Source organism: Dendropsophus ebraccatus, chromosome 3 (genome assembly GCF_027789765.1).
Source record: "Dendropsophus ebraccatus isolate aDenEbr1 chromosome 3, aDenEbr1.pat, whole genome shotgun sequence".
NCBI lineage: Eukaryota > Metazoa > Chordata > Amphibia > Anura > Hylidae > Dendropsophus > Dendropsophus ebraccatus.
The window spans coordinates 57,317,165-57,338,181 of NC_091456.1; the positions used below are offsets into that span (position 1 = coordinate 57,317,165).

At 47.3% G+C, this 21,017-nt stretch overlaps 2 protein-coding genes across 5 annotated transcripts in view; one reads left to right on the plus strand and one right to left on the minus strand.

Annotated features, from left to right (window-relative positions):
- Positions 1 to 1,354: 1,354 nt before the first annotated feature.
- RFK (riboflavin kinase) lies at positions 1,355 to 14,724 on the plus strand. Its single transcript, XM_069961822.1, has 4 exons — positions 1,355 to 1,762; positions 5,997 to 6,148; positions 6,669 to 6,771; positions 9,232 to 14,724. Exons 1-4 carry the CDS (start codon positions 1,474 to 1,476, stop codon positions 9,354 to 9,356), a joined length of 669 nt encoding a protein of 222 aa, XP_069817923.1. The 5' UTR covers positions 1,355 to 1,473; the 3' UTR covers positions 9,357 to 14,724.
- A 2,438-nt stretch (positions 14,725 to 17,162) lies between these two features.
- Positions 17,163 to 21,017, minus strand: part of PCSK5 (proprotein convertase subtilisin/kexin type 5) — a 341,536-nt gene continuing 337,681 nt past the window's right edge. The window contains exons 37-38 of one of the 4 annotated variants that reach the window (XR_011362133.1): positions 18,445 to 19,910; positions 17,163 to 18,406 (exon numbers count right to left, since the gene is read on the minus strand). Coding sequence is in view for 1 of the 4 variants with exons in the window: in XM_069961823.1 (XP_069817924.1) it covers positions 19,498 to 19,910 (413 nt within the window). In the remaining 3 variants the exon portion in view is untranslated. Of the gene's footprint in view, positions 19,911 to 21,017 lie in introns of all 4 variants that reach the window. The other 3 variants (XR_011362134.1, XR_011362132.1, XM_069961823.1) reach the window with 3 other exon arrangements.

Consider the following 21,017-nt stretch of genomic DNA (forward strand, 5'->3'; position numbering starts at 1 on the left):
TCTGCGATCGCGTCACGGGGGGGGGGGGCATCCCCCCACTATACCACCAATGATGGGGGATAGCAAGCATTTAGATGCATCTGTCAACTTTGACAGCTGCATCTAAATGCCTAATTAGCGGGCACAGCGATCGGACCGTGCCCGCTAATAGCACCGGTGGTTCAGAGCATCGTTGCCGCGCGCCCCTCCCCCCCTCTGAACTCCCCTAGTGACGCAAGGACATACAGTAACGTCCTGGTGTGTCTCTCTCCCTCCTGTCCCATGCTGCCCGGTGCTTTGCGATCTCACTCCTGTCCCTTGATGCCTGGTCCTATGCGTTCTTTCCCCTCCCTCCCCTGCTGTGTGATCTCCCTCCTAGCCCGTGCTTCCCGATGTCGTGCAGCAGGGTGAGCACTCCTTATGTGCCGCACACCCGCTGCACAGGACCGTGCAGCACAGGCCGGGAGGGAGATCACACTGCATAGGGTGGTAGGGGAAAGATTGTAAAGCACTGGGCAGCATGTGACGGGAGGGAGAGAGGGAGATTGAAAGGCACCGGGCAGCATGTGACGGGAGGGAGATCGCAAAGCACGGGGAGGGAGGGAAAGAGAATGCACTGATTCCACTACATAGACTTCTACATACACTGCACCCCCTGCTGGACACTGCAGGTACATGCAGCCAAGTTGTGACGTTACCTTTTTAGAGAAATTGAAGCCTGCCTGATCTACAAAACTGAGGGAAATGGCATTATACGTGCATTTCCCATAATTAGTGTACATTAGGAATTTGTCTAACTTTCCTTAAAAAATAGATTTTGCCCAGAGCTCTCCTTCAAGACCCGTTCTCTATTTATAGTGTGTTCCTGGCTTTGGCTTCAATAATTGCGATGAAAAGTCTGTCCATGTCAACACACCCTAAAGTCAGCATTAAAAAAAAACTAAACTGTGTCCTGAAGGGGTTATCCAACATGGCCACTTTCTTCCGGAGCCAGCCCCTCTCATCTCCAGTTTGGGTGTTGGTTTAGTAACTCAGTTGCATTGAATTTCAAACCCCACCTGAACTGGAGACAAGAGTCGTGTTGTCTCTGGCCACGTTTTTGTAGCGCTGGATAATCCTTTTAATCACCTAAGACAAAAAGTGCAATCCGCCCCACTTCTATCAGTCACGCTGTCTGCCAGGACACTGTCTCTTTAAGAGCGGCTCCATTTACCGGAAATGCCTCCTGTTTCGCAATTGTTCTATTGGAACAGGGCTCGTGACGTCATCATGACTCAGCATTCACGTGACATCCAACCTAGTCTCCAGTCACCGTGACAGCAGAGGTTAAAGGTCCGTGCTGGGAAGGCCCCGCCCCCATAGAGCTGACGTCAGCCCTAAGATCACTACACTGGGAGGCAGCAGCGGGGGGATCTAGAATCTTCTTACAGCAGCGGCGCCTCCTTCAGAACGTCTTCTGTTTGTAAACACCCCTGCTCTGCGCTCGCCCTTAAGATGTCCCAGAGACTTGTGAGTAGTAGCCGGCTCGGCACCGGCACGGGCTCTGCTGCTGGGGGCTCAGCCGCTGCCTTGGTGCTTCCGTTACCGGCCTCGGACGGTCTCCGCTCGTTGGCGTCTCACCCTGCCGAACTGAAACGGGAGCTCCCGCTGCCTGAACCGGCGCTCAGCACGGGGAAGAAGAGAGCGGCCAGGGCTGGCGTCATGAGCGCGCTGCCCTACTACTGCAGCGGGGAGGTGGTCCGGGGCTTCGGCCGGGGATCCAAGGAGCTGGGCATCCCGACAGGTAAGAGCCCGGCACGGCTGCTGCGGGACTACAGGGCTCAGCATGGCTTACAGGGCGCCCCGCCCCGTGACTGCTGCACGTGCTGCTGGGAGGACATGGGGTACGGGGCTGCTGGTGACCTCTGCCCGGTGATCGGTACCGACCTCCCCTGGTGACCGGTGATCGGTACCGACCTCCCCTGGTGACCGGTGATCGGTACCGACCTCCCCTGGGGACCGGTGATCGGTACCGACCTCCCCTGGTGACCTGTGATCGGTACCGACCTCCCCTGGTGACCCCTGGCCGGTGATCGGTACCGACCTCCTCTGGTGACCTGTGACCGCTACTGACCTCCCCTGGTGACCTCTGCCTGGTGACCAGTACCGACCTCCCCTGGTGACCTGTGACCGTTACTGACCTCCCCTGGTGACCTCTGCCCGGTGACCGGTACCGACCTCCCCTGGTGACCTCTGCCCGGTGACCGGTACTGACCTCCCCTGGTGACCTCTGCCCGGTGACCGGTACCGACCTCCCCTGGTGACCTCTGCCCGGTGACCGGTACCGACCTCCCCTGGTGACCTCTGCCCGGTGACCGGTACCGACCTCCCCTGGTGACCTCTGCCCGGTGACCGGTACCGACCTCCCCTGGTGACCTCTGCCCGGTGACCGGTACCGACCTCCCCTGGTGACCTCTGCCCGGTGACCGGTACCGACCTCCCCTGGTGACCTCTGCCCGGTGACCGGTACCGACCTCCCCTGGTGACCCCTGCCCGGTGACCGGTACCGACCTCCCCTGGTGACCCCTGCCCGGTGACCGGTACCGACCTCCCCTGGTGACCCCTGCCCGGTGACCGGTACCGACCTCCCCTGGTGACCCCTGCCCGGTGACCGGTACCGACCTCCCCTGGTGACCCCTGCCCGGTGACCGGTACCGACCTCCCCTGGTGACCCCTGCCCGGTGACCGGTACCGACCTCCCCTGGTGACCCCTGCCCGGTGACCGGTACCGACCTCCCCTGGTGACCCCTGGCCGGTGACCGGTACCGACCTCCTCTGGTGACCTGTGACCGTTACTGACCTCCCCTGGTGACCTCTGCCTGGTGACCGGTACCGACCTCCCCTGGTGACCTGTGATCGGTACCGACCTCCCCTGGTGACCCCTGCCCGGTGATCGGTACCGACCTCCTCTGGTGACCTGTGACCGTTACTGACCTCCCCTGGTGACCTCTGCCTGGTGACCGGTACCGACCTCCCCTGGTGACCTGTGACCGTTACTGACCTCCCCTGGTGACCTCTGCCAGGTGACCGGTACCGACCTCCCCTGGTGACCTCTGCCCAGTGACCGGTACTGACCTCCCTGGTGACGGGTACTGACCTCCCCTGGTGACCTCTGCCCGGTACCGACCTCTCCCGGTGACCTCTGCCAGGTGACCGGTACCGACCTCCCCTGAGGAGCGAGTTGTCTCCTGTCACTCATATACATTGGGGCAGTGTGTGTGCTGCGCTGCGGACTATGTTGGTGCTTCCTGTGCTCCTCATTGACCTGGCCCAGGGTTTCCCATCATGGGGCTCCCGCAGGTCACCCCGGCCATGCTTACAGGGGGGTGAGCTATAGTGCTGTCAGTGTAGGAGACATTCTGCCTGACATACAGCTGTGGCTGTCTCTTGTATCTTATCCGCATGGGCTTTCCTTTGGTTTCATTCACTGACAGACAGCAGTTGTCTTTGTTGGAGCAGAGGGTGATTTGCTGCCCTGATTGGTGGGTGTCCGAGCAGTTGTACCCCCACTGATCACATATAATCCTGAAGCTATAATGGTGGCATACCCTCGGGTTCATTCACACACTGCAGATCTGCTGTGGATTTTCTGCGACTGATATTAAATACCCTCATTTGTTTTGGCGCGGAAATGTTTACACTTCCAATCAGCACAGACATGGGTGCCTGCCCTCTCGCTCTGCCTGCCTGCCCTCTCGCTCTGCCTGCCTGCCCTCTCGCTCTGCCTGCCTGCCCTCTCGCTCTGCCTGCCTGCCCTCTCGCTCTGCCTGCCTGCCCTCTCGCTCTGCCTGCCTGCCCTCTCGCTCTGCCTGCCTGCCCTCTCGCTCTGCCTGCCTGCCCTCTCGCTCTGCCTGCCTGCCCTCTCGCTCTGCCTGCCTGCCCTCTCGCTCTGCCTGCCTGCCCTCTCGCTCTGCCTGCCTGCCTGCCCTCTCGGTCTGCCTGCCTGCCTGCCCTCTCGGTCTGCCTGCCTGCCTGCCCTTTCGCTCTGCCTGCCTGCCTGCCCTTTCGCTCTGCCTGCCTGCCTGCCCTCTCGGTCTGCCTGCCTGCCTGCCCTCTCGGTCTGCCTGCCTGCCTGCCCTCTCGGTCTGCCTGCCTGCCTGCCCTCTCGTCTGCCTGCCTGCCTGCCCTCTCGTCTGCCTGCCTGCCTGCCCTCTCGTCTGCCTGCCTGCCTGCCCTCTCGTCTGCCTGCCTGCCTGCCCTCTCGTCTGCCTGCCTGCCTGCCCTCTCGTCTGCCTGCCTGCCTGCCCTCTCGTCTGCCTGCCTGCCTGCCCTCTCGTCTGCCTGCCTGCCTGCCCTCTCGTCTGCCTGCCTGCCTGCCCTCTCGTCTGCCTGCCTGCCTGCCCTCTCGTCTGCCTGCCTGCCTGCCCTCTCGTCTGCCTGCCTGCCTGCCCTCTCGTCTGCCTGCCTGCCTGCCCTCTCGTCTGCCTGCCTGCCTGCCCTCTCGTCTGCCTGCCTGCCTGCCCTCTCGTCTGCCTGCCTGCCTGCCCTCTCGTCTGCCTGCCTGCCTGCCCTCTCGTCTGCCTGCCTGCCTGCCCTCTCGTCTGCCTGCCTGCCTGCCCTCTCGTCTGCCTGCCTGCCTGCCCTCTCGTCTGCCTGCCTGCCTGCCCTCTCGTCTGCCTGCCTGCCTGCCCTCTCGCTCTTGTCTGCCTGCCTGCCTGCCCGCCCTCTCGCTCTTGTCTGTCTGCCTGCCTGCCCGCCCTCTCGCTCTTGTCTGTCTGCCTGCCTGCCCGCCCTCTCGCTCTTGTCTGTCTGCCTGCCTGCCCGCCCTCTCGCTCTGGCCTGTCGTTCCGCCCTCTCGCTCTGTCTGCCCGCCCGCTGTGTAGCGAGGGTGGATACAGCCTGAGGACCACCTGGAGAACTGGGATACAACCATAGGTCACAGGCTGTTTCCCAGTTTGGGGCTGTATCCCCCTCTTCTGTGGAATGGGCAGTGTGAATCAGAAGCTGACGCTGCAGGTTTGTACGTTCCCGAACCTCGGCCGGCTCCTCTATAGTGCTGATACGTCACCCAGCAAACGTCCCAAACAGCCTCCCTGCCCAGTATAATCTCCAAACTTACTATTAAAAATCCCAGTGCTATGTGTAAATGTGGGACAACTTGTCATCTGGGCGTTGCCTGTGGGCCATGTAGTCAGCCATTGGGTGTGCCAGCAATGTAATGTTACCAAGAGACCGGCTTCTATTGCATCAGAGCTCTGACGTCTTCACAGCGGACATGCGCAGTACAACACAGATAGGACGCTGCTGTACTGCGCATGTGCACCGTAATGAAGTGGATCACTGACGCACGTAGGACCCGTCTCTTGGTAACATTGCTGACAGGGATGTGATTACAGTGCTGGCACACCTGGCACTGTGACTACTACACCCAGAGGACTAGTTAGCCCACATTTACATACAGCGAGGGAAATAATTTTACAGTAAGTTTGTGTGTTATACCGGGCAGGGAGCAGGGACGCTGACTACTGGGTGGTGTATCTGCACATTTGCTTAGCTCTATACCCATTTTTTGCTGATCCTGTCGTTAGAATAAACCTTTGACACGGTTGGGTTCACACTGTGACCGGTCAGAAGAATGGCGCATGTTCTCTCCCTAATCTGTTGTAACGGACGGCCGCATAATGTAAGTCTTTAAGACGTCCAGGTAAGACGGACAGAGCGGGCAGAGGAATGCACTGCAGCGCGGCGTTCTCCCATCTCATCCTCCTGATCAGTACAGGTGTGAACGCTCAGACCCCGACCGGTCAGACACTTTAACATGTGTCTGTGACATGTCCAAAGCTTTTTTCTAATCGGTGCTCTACCCCTCCCCCGCCTTCCTGCATCTTCATGTTCTGTCTGTATACATCTTCCTTGGTATGGTCTTGTCACTTGGCAGTGCCCCTCGGGTGGTGACTGGTGTATTGGTGGGCAGGGACGGGCATTTAGCTGTGTGTCCTCACTTTCTCATGTTCATCCATCTCCCTTATTTCATGCAGCTAATTTCCCTGAACATGTAGTGGACAGCCTGCCTGCCGACCTCACCACTGGCATCTACTATGGCTGGGGCTGTGTCGCCAATGGAGACGTGTACAAAATGGTTATGAGTATTGGCTGGAATCCCTTCTACAAGAACACAAAGAAATCTGTGGTAAGCTTTACTTATTATATTAGAGGTAAGATCCTATCCTCCTGCAGCCAAACCATTGCATTGCAAATGCTTTGTCCCTGGAGACATGTGTGACCCTCCTGCCAGACACCGTGATGCAGCTCAGCACCGCCACGTCCTGTTCTTGTTCTTTCCAACCCCCGACAGATTATCTGCCAAAGATTGGAAGCCAAACCCAGGAACAGACTATAACCAGAGAACAGGTCATAAAGGAAAGACTGGATTTCTCCTCTTTTCTAATCCACTCCTGGGTTTGGCTTCAAATCTTTGGCAGATAATCTGTCGTCAGATCTGTTGGTGGAATAGGGTCTTTAGGGTAATAGAAATGTTATCAGTCGTTTTAGATGCTGTCGGTCAGACTCTGGATTGTACAGCACACCGTGTCATCCTGCATCTTTTGTTAGTTTAGCCCTGTGTAGTATAAGTCCTATAACATGACCTTGGTCTATTGCTGGACCAGTTTTCTTTTTCTTCTCTTCTGATCAGTGTTTTCTTCCTTCAGGAAACCCATATTATTCATCAATTTAAGGAGGACTTCTATGGAGAGCAGCTTAGTATTGTTATTGTGGGCTATATTAGACCGGAGAAAAGCTTTGACTCTTTAGGTAAGTGTTTAGACGGAGCCACTGGGGTGTAATATTACAGATATGGCGTCTGCAGCTCCACTCCCATCTCAGGTAGAACCTGTGGTTACTTGGAGCTGCTGTAGGAAATACATGTGGTGATGTTTCTTATGGCTTCCTGGTGTACAGACAGGGTGTGTGTGCTGGAGATAAGCCGGCATATGAGCATCCCATGACACACACAAGGCAGCAGGATTATCACGCCTCTCAGCACATGGCCCACTGGCTCCAGACTCCCATACAACCGCCTGCATCTGGAGGCCAAGCACATCACCTCTGCAGTCCTTTATATACACGGTTAGAGGCTTAGGGTGGTATTACACGGGCCGAGCAGGGCCCGATAATACCTGTAAACGAGCAGCGATCTGCTAGATCGTTGCTCGTTTACTGGGCCTATTACACGGCCCGATAATCGTTTGACAAGAGCTGCAAGGACATCGTTACCGATGTCCTTGCAGCCCTTGCTAAACTGGCATACATTACCCATCCACGTTCCAGGGCTGCTCCTGCCGTCCGCTTCTCCCGGGGTCCCGTGCGCGCTCTAGCTTCACAGCGGCCTGTCAGCTGGTAGGCCACTCAGCCAATCACAGGCCGGGACCGCCGCGGCCTGTGATTGGCTGGGCGGCCTATCAGCTGACAGGCCTCTGTGAAGCTAGAGTGCGCACGGGACCCCGGGAGAAGCGGACGGCAGGAGCAGCCCTGGAACGTGGATGGGTAATGTATATCGTTAGTCGCCGGCCACGCACCGCTATTACACGCAGCGGTGCGCGGTCGGCGCCCGGCGAAAATAGGGTCTAAACTATATCAACGATCAGCCGATGATTGTTGTCATCGGCTGATCATTGCATATTTTTACACGGAGCGATAATCGGCCGAATCGGGCCAATTCGGCCGATTATCGTTCCGTGTAATAGTACCCTTAGTCCCAAAATCTCAGTCAAAGTTTCAGTTTTATATTCAAGGTTTATATAGTCAGTAACTCCCTTATGTATAGAGGATCTGCAGGCAATACACTTTTCCCTGAAGGGTCCATTCCCTCTTACAGGATCTGCAGATGTGCTGTGTGTTGCATCATTTAGCTGTATATTAACCCCTTCATGACTAAAAGGTCATCAGTGACTTATGTCCAGGTCACACTGAAGCAGTGCTCTATATTTATATTTATTCCTCCTAGCCTTCTAAGAGCCGTAACTTTTTTTTTTTTTCACCTGCAGGGCTTGTTTTTTTTTTTGTGCTATGGTTTTATGGGTACTGTATTGGTGTGAATAGGAATTTAGAATTTTATATATTTTTTTTCATTCTGATTATAATCCTGTGTTGTTGGGTTTTTTTTTCTTTTCCCTCTTATGGTGCGTTTACACAGACAGATTTATCAAGCCAAAGCCAGAAACAGACCTTAAACTGGGAACAGGTCATAAAGGAAATACTGAGATTTCTTCTCTTTTCAAATCCATTCCAGGTTTTGGCTTCCAATATCTGTTAGATAAATCTGCCTGTGTAAACGCACCATCAGTGTCCTATTAGACAAAGCGATTTTTACTGATAAACAATCGCAATTGAGATTGTTTATGATTAACCTGAAATCGTTCACCATATTACACAGAACAATAGTCGTTAGGATCGTTATAACAATTGTTACTATGGTCGTTTACTCCATCTGATCCCAGCTAAAGAATGAACCATGTGCAGTTACACTGAACGATTAGTGAATGGATGTGGAATTACAGCGAACGATTAACAATGATTTTAGGGTCAGATCTAAATGAACGACACACAAACGATTTTTCGATTGTTGCCTGAAATTTCACAGGACAGTTATCATTTAAATTTCAAACGATATAGCGATTTTCCGCACAATCATCCTGCGTAATAGGACACTTGGTTCACACATAATTGTATTAGAATTGTTGGACTGTACCTGCCTGATTTGACTTTGTTCATGGGGTGACATAACTGTACCAGGGGTGACTAAGGCAATCATCTGGCACCCAGTCATGTTTCTTCTGTTATATTTAAAGGGGTACTCTTCTGGCCCTTAGTATTTTAACATATTGCTGCCCTTAAACAGAACATAATAAAGAGCCTATTCTTACAAAGCGTGCTCACCTGGGGTCCTCCTGCAGCGCCTGCTGCCACTTCTGGTACAGACTAGCCTCTGCAGTGACAGCCCCCTCAGCCTGGAGCAGGACAATGCTGTGGCCACTGATTGGCTGAGAGGACTTTCAATGCAGAGACTAGTCTGTACTAAAGTGGTGGCAGGAGCTTTCACAGGATTAGCAGGAGGACCCCAGAGGAGCGTGGGTAGGTAGGAATAGGCCCTTTATTATGTTCTGTATGAGGGCACCAATATATATTACATTTCTTTAAAGGACCAGAGTACATATATTCCTTATACATAGACTCCTTTTCTGATGGTAACACATGTGCTTCATCCACCTACAGATTCCCTGATTGCCGCAATTCACAGCGACATTGAGGAAGCCAAGAAGCAGCTGGACCTACCTGAACGAAGGAAACTCAAGGAGCGCTTCTTCAGCAATTCCCATAAAATCATGAACGGCCATTGACGGTGGCTGGAGGCCCACTCCTAGAATGTTTTATGTTGCACTAGTCTTAGTGTTACTCCTCAGTGGACATCAGACCGTTTCTTCTATTTAATATTTAAAATACACCTGTAGCTTGGCCTAGATGGGACTTTGGGTTATTTTCAGAAGAAGAAGGTTTCAGAAGAAACTCTGAAGCCAAATTTTGCACTTTCATCATTTATGGAATACGGTTCTGCGCTACATTGTGCTTTTTTTTTTTACAAGTTGCGTTTATAGCTCAAGTTAAAGGGGTTATCCAGGATGAGAAAAAACACAGCTACTTTCTTGCAAAAACAGCACCACCCAGGTCGTGTGTGGTATTACAGTTTAGCTTCATTCTCTTCAATAGAACAGAGCTACCAACCCACACCCAGAAAGAGGACAGGAGAGGTGCTGTTTCTGTAATCCTGGATAACCGCTTTAAATAGATGGTCTAATCAAAGATACCCCTGGAGTGATCAGCTGATCTTTTTGTGGGGAAAGCTGTGATAGCCAGGCGTTTTCTTACATGACAGCCTTTCAGATGAATTGTAGTCCATGTCATACAAGAATGGCACAAGTCTGCCAGAACAGGAGCCAGTTATACAGTGCAGCTTTTTTGGCTTACAGAAGGAGGGTCCTGAGCATGGCACTGCATTCTGTGGTGCCCTAATAGGGCACATGGACAGGGTGGTCTGTGCAAACATGGCAGCTGTGAGCCCACTAGTATTTCCTGCATGTAATTCTGTCATTCCCATAGCTATACTATAGCTGTAATGTATGCGTGGTTCATTCCCTCTCCTATGTGTCTGTTTTCTAGCATCTTCATAAAGGAAATAAATTGCAGCATGTTCCTGCCAGGGATATCTGGCACAATGTACTTAGCCAGCAGCTGGATTTAGTTTATCATCTATTACATGAAACAATATTGGCATGCAGATACAGATCTGTTCCCCAGAGCAGGATGCTTGGATCCTGTGGATAAGACTGTTTCCTTATGATGGGACGCCCGGCAGCTTTAGCTGGACTCGCAGCCTTTATTCATCAGTTCTAGGAAACGTTCTTACAGTTTCTTCTATGAAAACCCTTTTTGTGGCATAAAAACTAGTTTTACTGCAATAACACCCCCCTTCCCTGTTTGGGGAGGGGTATTCAGCAAACAAGAAAACACTGTAATAATAGGTCATATCTAGTTCAGTCTATATGAGAGCACAATCTACAGTAATGTATACATGGTTTGTATGTTATCCTTTTAATGTTCTTCCTTGAAGAAATCTTAATGATGGGGTGGGTTATGTATGAGTGGTAAGGACATGTCCTTCGCTGTGTATATAATGATGTAGTCTATTCCAGAAACTTCTGTGCCTGTTGTCTGAAATTTTATAAAATATTCATTCTGTGCCAAACGCTGTATCTTATCTCCTGTGTCTGTTCATTGTTCATTGTTTAATGTACTCCAGTAATTCTGCACTTGTCTGCGTTTAGTGTTTGTCTTTAACCCTTCACGTTCTCCAAAGCACTTATGATAGTAAAGATCATTGTTGGCTTTGTACCAGCTTTTAGATGTCTTTTTGTATATTGGTGAAGGCGTTATTCAGCCATATAAAATTATGGCTTATTCTAGGTCGTGTCCGACCCCTGGCACCATAGCTATTCAGCTGGTTGTACTGACGCTTATAACTGCATCACATGGGTAGACTGTCAGTTTTGTAAGGCTGGATAACCTCTTTATTTATCTTACCAAAGATAGGTGGACTTATTTGGTACTGTTCTGTATATTATTAGGTTTGTTGCCACTTTCTCCAAGAAGGCATGTATACAGATAGGGTATGTGCACACTGAGTAATTTTGACGAAAACTCCTTTGCAGAATTCTCAGCTCGCGCCCACTCGCGGACTGCTGTGGGCACGCGCGTCTCTGCCCGTGTCATAGACTCCATTCTATGCATAGAATGGAGTCTCCGACACGGGCAGAGACACGCTTGTCAGCCGCAGTCTAGAAATACTGTGACCGTTTCCGTCAAAATTACTCAGTGTGCACATACCCTAAACTTGTATATGTATATAAAACATTTGGCTGGCCTTCTATATATGAGGCTATGTGCCTGCTTTTAAGTTGGAATACACACACACACACACACACACACACACACACACACACACACACACACACACACACACACACACAATATATGTTATCATAATGTGTATGTATCATATACACAAACTTACACTTTATTATGGATGCTTCCACAATTCAAATGACCGGGATTATGCTTCTTTAACTACATGTCTACAAAAACTGATTTTTTTTTTATTTTTTTTTTTTGGGGGGGGGGGTCCTCATGGTTTGAAATATGTCAGAAATTACATGCCAAAATACAGATGTAAAACAAATGCATACAAAGATTTTTTTCTTTTTACCATTCGATACAATAGATACAAAACGGAAACATTTTTTCTTTTTTTGAGCAGTCTGTAATCGTAATGACATGACTGCCGAAAAGTAATTTCTATTGAACAGGAAGTATTGGCCTATTGTGAGGTTAAGTGGAAAAATTGCAAGATTTTCAAGATTAATTGTTATATGCACAGATGGTAACAAAAAAAATTAGATTTTAGTCACTTAATTTTCTGACCATACATCCCCAGCCCCCCCACTCCCAATTTTAGTGTTGCATCTTGTGCAAGTCTTAAGATCTTCCCATCTGTTGTGTTATACCATTTGTTGTGGATTTATTTTAAATCCTTGTATATTTGTGGCAGCTCTGTTGTATCTGTAGTAAATTTAGCAGCCCCGTGGACTTCTCCGATTTGTGAAAGCTGGAATTTTTATTAAATCTTGTGCTGTAACTAATTGAGACACAATGATCTAGCACCCAAGGATTAAACTGCTGCTCAGACCACTGTATGCCGGAAAGCTGGCAACAGGAACCACCACCCCGTGTTACTTGGCAGTATGTCTACAACAGCTTTCTTCAGGAACAACTGTCCCATTCTATTTAAAGGGAATGTATCGCCTAGATTTTTATTTTATTTTAGTCTTCTACTGGAATGTTTATTTATTTTTTATTTTATTTGCTTATGTTTTTATTTTATTTTTTTAACATTAGGGGAATCTTGCCTGAGCTAGTAGCTTCATTACCATAGACACAATTAAAAAGACCTGCCCCATTTAAATTGTGAAAGACTTCTGGGCATGCTCAGTGACCTTTTATGGAGGGAGTGTGTGTGTTTGTGGGAGGGGGGTTCTGAGTTGTGAGCAGCAGCTATTGTGTGTACTTATATACTGTGTGTTAGCCATATACTGGGATCACCTGTCACTGTACTCCTGTCTGGTGATAAGGAGAACACTGCTGGGAATTGATCTCTGTAAAACAGCAAATTTAGTTGTAATCCTAGTGGTGAGAATAAAAACAGCAAGACTTCAGAATTATTTTAAACTTTAGTAGTTAGAAATTTTTGAAAAAATAGTACCTAAAATGATAGTAAAACAAGGGATTTTCTTCTGCAAACAAGCTATAGAAACCATTCCGACTGCACTCGTAAGGGCCCCTTCACACTGAACAAAACAGGCGGAAATTCCAAGCGGAACCCTCAACGCAGACTCCGCTCGTAATCCCGCCTGCCTCGAATGTGATGTCTTTGGCATCTGGTTCATTCTAGTTACTGGCAGGGAAATTTTATTGGAAAATACTTTGTGTCCAAAAAAGTCATCTTACTCAGAGTTAGGAACAGAGTTCAGGGGACCTTTTTGGGTGTTTCTATGACAAATGTATGGTAACTAATATCCAGTACATAGAATATAAATTTACACCTGGCCTGAGGGTCTGGGGCCTTACCTAGACCTCTGGTGTACTGAGCATTTATTTCCTTGCCTGGTTCAAATAAAGCAGACCTACTAGCCCCAATGTACAGTAGCCTTTTAGGGGTTCTCTGACCACTAACTTCATGTAAGAACATTAGTGTATGAACATCGGTGGTCCAACTGTTAGGAGCCCCTGTAATCTCAAGAACAAGGTCCCAAGTCTCGCTTTGTAATGAGGTGCCTGGCACTGTTCATTCATTGTGTATGAGAGCTGCTAGGTATATCCAAGTCATGTACTTACAAACGATCCCTTATATGAGGGCTTACCCCATTTTTGACAGCTATTTTTCCTATAAAAGATGCTTGACGTGGTAAACTTATCAATAGGGATAAAATGAGGGTTAGTTCTTCAACTTGTGGATTTCTTTTTTGCTTGCAACAGGTGGGTTCAATTCAAGGGTATCCTCTGTTTAAAGTGGCACTGTCATTATAGAAAACTTTTGACATGTCAAAAGTTTTGATCGTTCCAGGTCTGAGTGTTCAGACCCGTACCGATCAGGGGAAGACTGTGTTAAGTGCAGTCCTCTCCCGTCTGTCACTTGATCAGTCGCGCTCATAATGTAAGCTGATTATGCTGACACAAAGCGCTGTACTCTCCCCACTTGTTATGACGATCGGTATGGGTCTAAGCAACCGGGTCGGACCAATCATAACTTTTGACATGCCTCTATGACTTGGCAAACATTTTCTATGATGAGAGTGACACTTTAAAATTTTGTCTTAACCAACCTGTTAAGCATGTACTCTCATACTGAGAGTTATATAAATGGTTCAGGTGCTTACTACTGCCCGGGCTACTTGTTCCCTGTCAATTTACAAAGGGACCCTTTTAAATGGTTCCACTTCTATTGCAAGTAGGTGCATTTGACTCTTTTTTTATTCTTAAACATAAGTATATAGCGGTCACAGGAAGCTGGTACATAGTTATTTTGCCTGTGTGTTTTTAAATTATTGTGCAAATTTAATATGGCTGGTTTTGCAAAAATAAAATGCCCACTCGACTAGTAATGGGTAAAGAGGAGTTCCTTGTTTGGAAAGTACCTACCATCTAAGCCATCACTTTAGGTCTTGTTTTTCAAGAAGGACATTGGCAGAGCAAGTTCTGTTCTCTTTACTGTATGTTTACTTTACTTTTACTTTTTTTTGCTGTTTATGCATAGGAGATTAATCATGATATTGACCTATTTGGGACCACATTTATGTATATGTTTTAGTTGTTTGTTAGAATGTATCTCTATGGCTGTTTTCTGTCTGGGTTCATACATTGTGCAGCCCAAATGAATTCCAAGGAAGAGAAGACTGTAAAGCATCCATTTCTCCTTAGTTCTCTGGGTGCAGTTCAGATTTCCAAAGAAAAACATGTATATGGCAACCACACAGAAAAAAAACAGGGTTTGAACTCAGCCTTAATGTATTGGAGCTCAAATCTACCAGCATGTTGTGATTGTGGTTTTAAACTGTGTACAAAGAGAAAGTATTGTATTAAATGGGTATTTGAATGAAATCTGAAGTGCATTTTTTTTTCATTTATTCTTGGTTTTTGTTTCATTTATTTTTTGTTTTTGTGCTGTGTGGTCAAGAGGGAAAGGATTTCTGAGGGATTTTACACCATATCATCTGTCCGTACAGATCTTTGCTACCACCGTTGGTCCCCTGGGTGTTGAATAGAGCAGCGACATGTGAACGAATGCTGCTGTAAAGTTGGAGGAAGTGGGACCCCCATTCTCATGATCAGTGATGGCCCCAGTGATTAGACCCTTAATTGTACTATAAGGATGCATTCGCATGTACCGCTTTCGCAGCAGATTTCGTGTTGCAAGTTTTGCAGTGAAATCCAATGGTATGCTCAGTACAATTACAGTCTACGGCCCCAAATTTTTGCAGCGGATTTTTAGGGCCATAGACTGTAATTACTCAGCATACCAGCGGACTTCCCTGCAAAACTAGCAGCGCGAAATCCACTACAAATGCGGTATGTGTCAACGCACCTTGAAGAGCAAAGGCGTGCTTATGGGTATGCTCGCATATTGGAGTTTCATTGTGTTAATGCACTGAAGGATGGATGGCCTAAATTATTAACCCTTTAAGGACAGAGCAAATTTCGATTTTTGCGTTTTCGGTTTTTCCTCCTTGTGCATAAAAGGCCATAGCACTTGCATTTTTCCACCTAGAGACCCACATGACCCCTTATTTTTTGCGTCACTAATTGTACTTTGCAATGACAGGCTGAATTTTTGCATAAAGTACACTGCGAAACCAGAAAAAAATTCAAAGTGTGATGAAATTGAAAAATAAAACGCATTTTGTTTATTTGGGGGAAATGTGTTTTTACGCCATTCGCCCTGGGGTAAAACTGACTTGTTATATATGTTCCTCAAGTCGTTACGATTAAAACGATATGTAACATGTATAACTTATATTGTATCGGATGGCCTGTAAAAAATTTAAACCATTGTCAACAAATATACGACACTTAAAACCGCTCCATTCCCAGGCTTATAGCGCTTTTATCCTTTGGTCTATGGGGCTGTGTCAGGTGTCATTTTTTGCGCCATGATGTGTTCTTTCTATCGGTACCTTGATTGCGCATATACGACTTTTTGATCGCTTTTTATTACAATTTTTCTGGATTTGATGCGACCAAAAATGCGCAAATTTGCACTTTGGGATTTTTTTGCGCTGACGCCGTTTACCGTACGAGATCAGGAATATGAATAATTAATAGTTTGGGCGATTACTCACGCGGCGATAGCAAACATGTTTATTTATTTATTTATTTGTTTACTTTTATTTATAACCTGGGAAAAGGGGGGTGATTCAGACTTTTATTAGGGGAGGGGGATTTTTACTATTAACAACATTTTTTTTTTTTACTTTTACACTTATACTAGAAGCCCCCATGGGGGACTTCTAGTATATACACTGTGATCTCTCATTGAGATCTCTGCAGCATAGATATGCTGCAGAGATCCATGAGATAGGCACTCGTTTACTTCCGGCTGCTGCAGCCGGAAGTAAACGAGTGCCGAGCCGGGGACGGCGCCATCTTGGAGCGGTCCCCGGCCGGCTTCATTTACGGAGATCGCTCCTCCGGGATAACATCCCGGAGGAGCGATCTCCCCACTAGACACCAGGGATGACGCTGCGTCCGGTAATCGGATGCAGCTGTCAACTTTGACAGCTGCATCCGATTACTGTATTAGCGGGCACGGCGATCGGACCGTGCCCGCTAATACCTACGGTCCCGGGCTACACGCGGCACCCGGGACCGGCGCGGTTCAGAGCGGGGCCGCCGCGCGGCCCCGCTCTGAACTCCCTTACCGGCATCAGGGCGTAAATTTACGCCCGATGTCGTTAAGGGGTTAATTATTGTAACACGTTTCATTGTGAACACAGCCTGAAATGCATTTGACTGTTAATAAACACGTAACCGTTCATTTATAGCTGAATTACTGGGCTTCTACTTTCTTTGTTTCAATGCATTAAAGTGAGTCAGGGCAATGTCCATATGATAGCACCCCACTGATCAACCATTGATTGACACCCTGCACCCCCAGCAGCGGCACCAGAAATAAACTGTATGGGAAACTTTGATGCACACTGTAGTCACAGAGCATGGTAAGAACACTCCCATAGAAGTCAATAGGTAAATGTAAACGCACCCTAAAGCGGGATTACATTAAATGCTGTAATTTGATTTGAAATGTAGGTTGGAGAATGACCTTTCCCTCTTCTAAATTCAAAGTTTTAAAACATGATTTGGAACAACCTTTATATGTATAGAGAATACCCCATACCAATCTGACGTGTACTATAATAACAGTAGGGTTGTAGGTGTGAACATACCCTAAGGGTTACTATCGCTCATAGTAACAGTGTTGCTATTAAAAAGGTATTTATTTTTGGGTTCACTTTTAGACCACCTTTATATGAAGAACAGCATTGAAACGTTTGTTCTTTTAATATTATTGCATCGTTCTTAGTGTGAAGAGGGGCCATATGTATTTCACAATTTCAAAAAACAACATTTTTCACAGATGATTTTTTTCATAAATTATTTAAAGCTGAAGGAGATACAAACAGTGTATAAAGTAAATATCACAAACGAAACAGTCGATGTTTAGGGTTAAGAAGGTACAAAATAAAATAGGTTTCTGATAACCTGCCCCATTCCAATGAGGAGATCTAAGGGCTCTCAGCCTGTCTCATTTGTTACTGCTCCTGTGCTGCACCTCAAACATGATGTCCTCCTGTGCTGCACCTCAAACATGATGTCCTCCTGTGCTGCACCTCAAACATGATGTCCTCCTGTGCTGCACCTCAAACATGATGTCCTCCTGTGCTGCACCTCAAACATGATGTCCTCCTGTGCTGCACCTCAAACATGATGACCTGTTACTCCTACTGTGCTGCACCTCAAACATGATGTCCTCCTGTACTTCACCTCAAACATGGTGTTCTCCTGTGCTGCACCTCAAATATGGTGTTCTCCTGTGCTGCACCTCAAACATGGTGTTCTCCTGTGCTGCACCTCAAACATGGTGTTCTCCTGTGCTGCACCTCAAACATGATGACCTGTTACTCCTCCTGTGCTGCACCTCAAACATGATGTCCTCCTGTACTCCTCCTGTGCTCCACCTCAAACATGGTGTTTTCCTGTGCTGCCCCTCAAACATGATGTCCTCCTGTGCTCCACCTCAAACATGGTGTTTTCCTGTGCTGCACCTCAAACATGATGTCCTCCTGTACTCCACCTCAAACATGGTGTTCTCCTGTGCTGCACCTCAAACATGATGACCTGTTACTCCTCCTGTGCTGCACCTCAAACATGATGTCCTCCTGTACTCCTCCTGTGCTCCACCTCAACATGTTTGAGGTGTGCTGCACCTCAAACACGATGTCCTCCTGTGCTGCACCTTAAACATGATGTCCTCCTGTGCTGCACCTTAAACATGATGTCCTCCTGTGCTCCACCTCAAACATGGTGTCCTCATGTGCTGCATCTCAAACATGATGTTCTCCTGTGCTGCACCTCAAACATGATGTCCTCCTGTGCTGCACCTCAAACATGATGTCCCCCTGTGCTGCACCTTAAACATGATGTCCTCCTGTACTCCACCTCAAACATGGTGTTCTCCTGTGCTGCACCTCAAACATGATGACCTGTTACTCCTCCTGTGCTGCACCTCAAACATGATGTCCTGTTACTCCTCCTGTGCTGCACCTCAAACATGATGTCCTCCTGTACTCCTCCTGTGCTCCACCTCAACATGTTTGAGGTGTGCTGCACCTCAAACACGATGTCCTCCTGTGCTGCACCTCAAACACGATGTCCTCCTGTGCTGCACCTTAAACATGATGTCCTCCTGTGCTCCACCTCAAACATGGTGTCCTCATGTGCTGCATCTCAAACATGATGTCCCCCTGTGCTGCACCTCAAACATGATGTCCCCCTGTGCTCCTCCTGTGCTGCACCTCAACCATGATGTACTCCTGTGCTGCACCTCAACCATGATGTCCTCCTGTGCTGCACCTCAAACATGATGTCCTCCTGTGCTGCACATCAAACATGGTGTCCTGTTACTTTGTACCTTTCACAAGCGTGGCTGTTCAAATGACAGTACTGATAACCAGTATATATGAATGAATAACTGGGCTTGCATCTGCTATATGTAAACAAGTAAAACAAGATAATTGAGATTAAAATTGAGTTGTTAAAAAAAAAAGATTTAAGGCTATACCGACCAGCCAAAGTGAAGTTTAATTTGCAGTCCAAAAGCATTTTACGTCACACTCACACTGTGTTTTTTCAGTCCGTTTAATGGATCACTTGTTAGATGGTTACTTTTAATGTACAGAAACACTCGGTCAACTATGTTGTATGCAAAAAATGAAAATACTGATGTTTTGATCCGTTTTTTGTTTTTAGTTTTTATAATGTAAGTTAATGGGGAAACGGATCGAAACTGATGGCACATAATTTCATCAGTTTTCCTTCCATAAAACAAATATGTTAAACAGACTGCAAAAACGCAGTGTGAACCCACCCTAACTGCATAATCCTAGTTCATGTCCCTCAGTCCTTACAAGTGTTTAGGGAACTTGCTTAACTATTCAGGTTTGGCCATGTTCTCTGAACACCTGGTGGCTGGAGAAGCTGGATGCCACCCTAGGGCTGCCAGGAAAACATGAATACAGCCTATGACCCGAACAGTTCAGCAAGTCCCCTAAACACTAGTCCTTACCATTATATCAGTGCTGCGGATATTTACATAAATTATCTAAATGAGTAACTTTCATCATCATACTCTAAATCCTCCTCATCATCATCTTCTAAAAGTCCGTATTTAAATTTTCTATAAACTGTCCCATCCTGACCCATGTAAACAATATCTTCATCGTCATCATCATCTTCCTCGTCGTCACGATCTTTGTATTCAATCACGTGATCCTGCTGGAAGCTGGAGGTGCTCTCTCTAGTACTTTTGAAAGACTGGAAGGATTTTGTTTGGTCCGGCAACTTCTCATACCCCCCTTTGTTGACAGACAAAGATTTTGCACGGGCCCGTCGCCAAAGGAATATGACTGCTACCATAGTAAGCACCAGCAGAATAGATATCGCCACAGACAAAGCCGCCTTTTTATGACCATGTGTTTCTACCAAGAGTCCTGTTATTAGGATACATTCCTCTGAAATAGGAAAAATGAGAATAGATTATTGCATGAACATTAAAGGGGTATTAAAATCCATGGCTGGCTGTCGATGCACTGTGTAATGCGGGAGAGCTAATCTTAGGGCCCTATTACACGGGACGATTATTGTGCGAAAAATCAAATCGTTTTTTAAACAATAATTGCAGGCAATGATCGATGTCGTTGATCGTTGATTTAGATCTGAACCTAAAATTATTGTTAATCGTTCGCTAATCGTTCGCTGTAATTCCACATTTGTTCGCTCAAGTTCCGCATTTTTTCACTAATCATTCAGTGTAATTGCACATTGCCTATTGTTTTTCTGGGATCAGAAGGAATAAATGATCATAGTAACGATCGCAATAACGATCATAGTAATAATCGTAACTAACAATTATCGTTCTGTGTAATATGGTGAACGATTTCAGGTTAACAATAAACAATCTCGTTTGCTATCGTTAATCGTTAATCGTTAAAAATCGCTCAGTGTAAAAGGACCCTAAGGTCAACCTTACTGTGATTAACCCTCCCAGCCTCACAGAGTGCAGAAACAGCATCAGCCCTCTCAGGCGAGAGTAATGCACAGCTTAGACACGGTTTTCTGTATCTTCAGCAAAAGTAGCAGGCTCAGAACTGGGGGAAGGAGACAGAAAAGGTGACATGACATGTATGGAATTATTTGTTAGTCCTGGGGGGGCATTGATGACTCAATGTTGTTAAAGTACTTGCTCTTGTGATAAGGGTTCTGGAAAGTGTAGCATTTCCAACAGACACTGTACAGTAACTTGATAAGCATTAAAACTCTTATATAGACTGATGTTACAAACTGACAAGACGAACTGACGCTGTGGATTGACGATGACTGACAACTAATGTGACGAACTGAAGGTGACAACCTGACAAATGACCCTTCAGATTTAGGCTGCCTGACAACTGACTGTATGGAGTGACACTGACTGACAACTGACGCAGCAAACTGACACTGACTGACATCACAAAATCACACGGTTACTAATAACACAAAATAAGACAGGTCATTTTTTAAGGTTCTGCATCCAGAAGGACAAAATTGATTGTGGGTTAAAGGGGTAGTTTACAAAAAAA

Coding starts and splice junctions, on each gene's coding strand:
- RFK (XM_069961822.1), top strand. CDS start 1,474: ATGTCCCAGAGACTTGTGAGTAGTAGCCGGCTCGGCACCGGCACGGGC. Junction 1,763..5,996: donor GGAGCTGGGCATCCCGACAG/GTAAGAGCCCGG, acceptor TATTTCATGCAG/CTAATTTCCCTGAACATGTA. Junction 6,772..9,231: donor GAAAAGCTTTGACTCTTTAG/GTAAGTGTTTAG, acceptor ATCCACCTACAG/ATTCCCTGATTGCCGCAATT.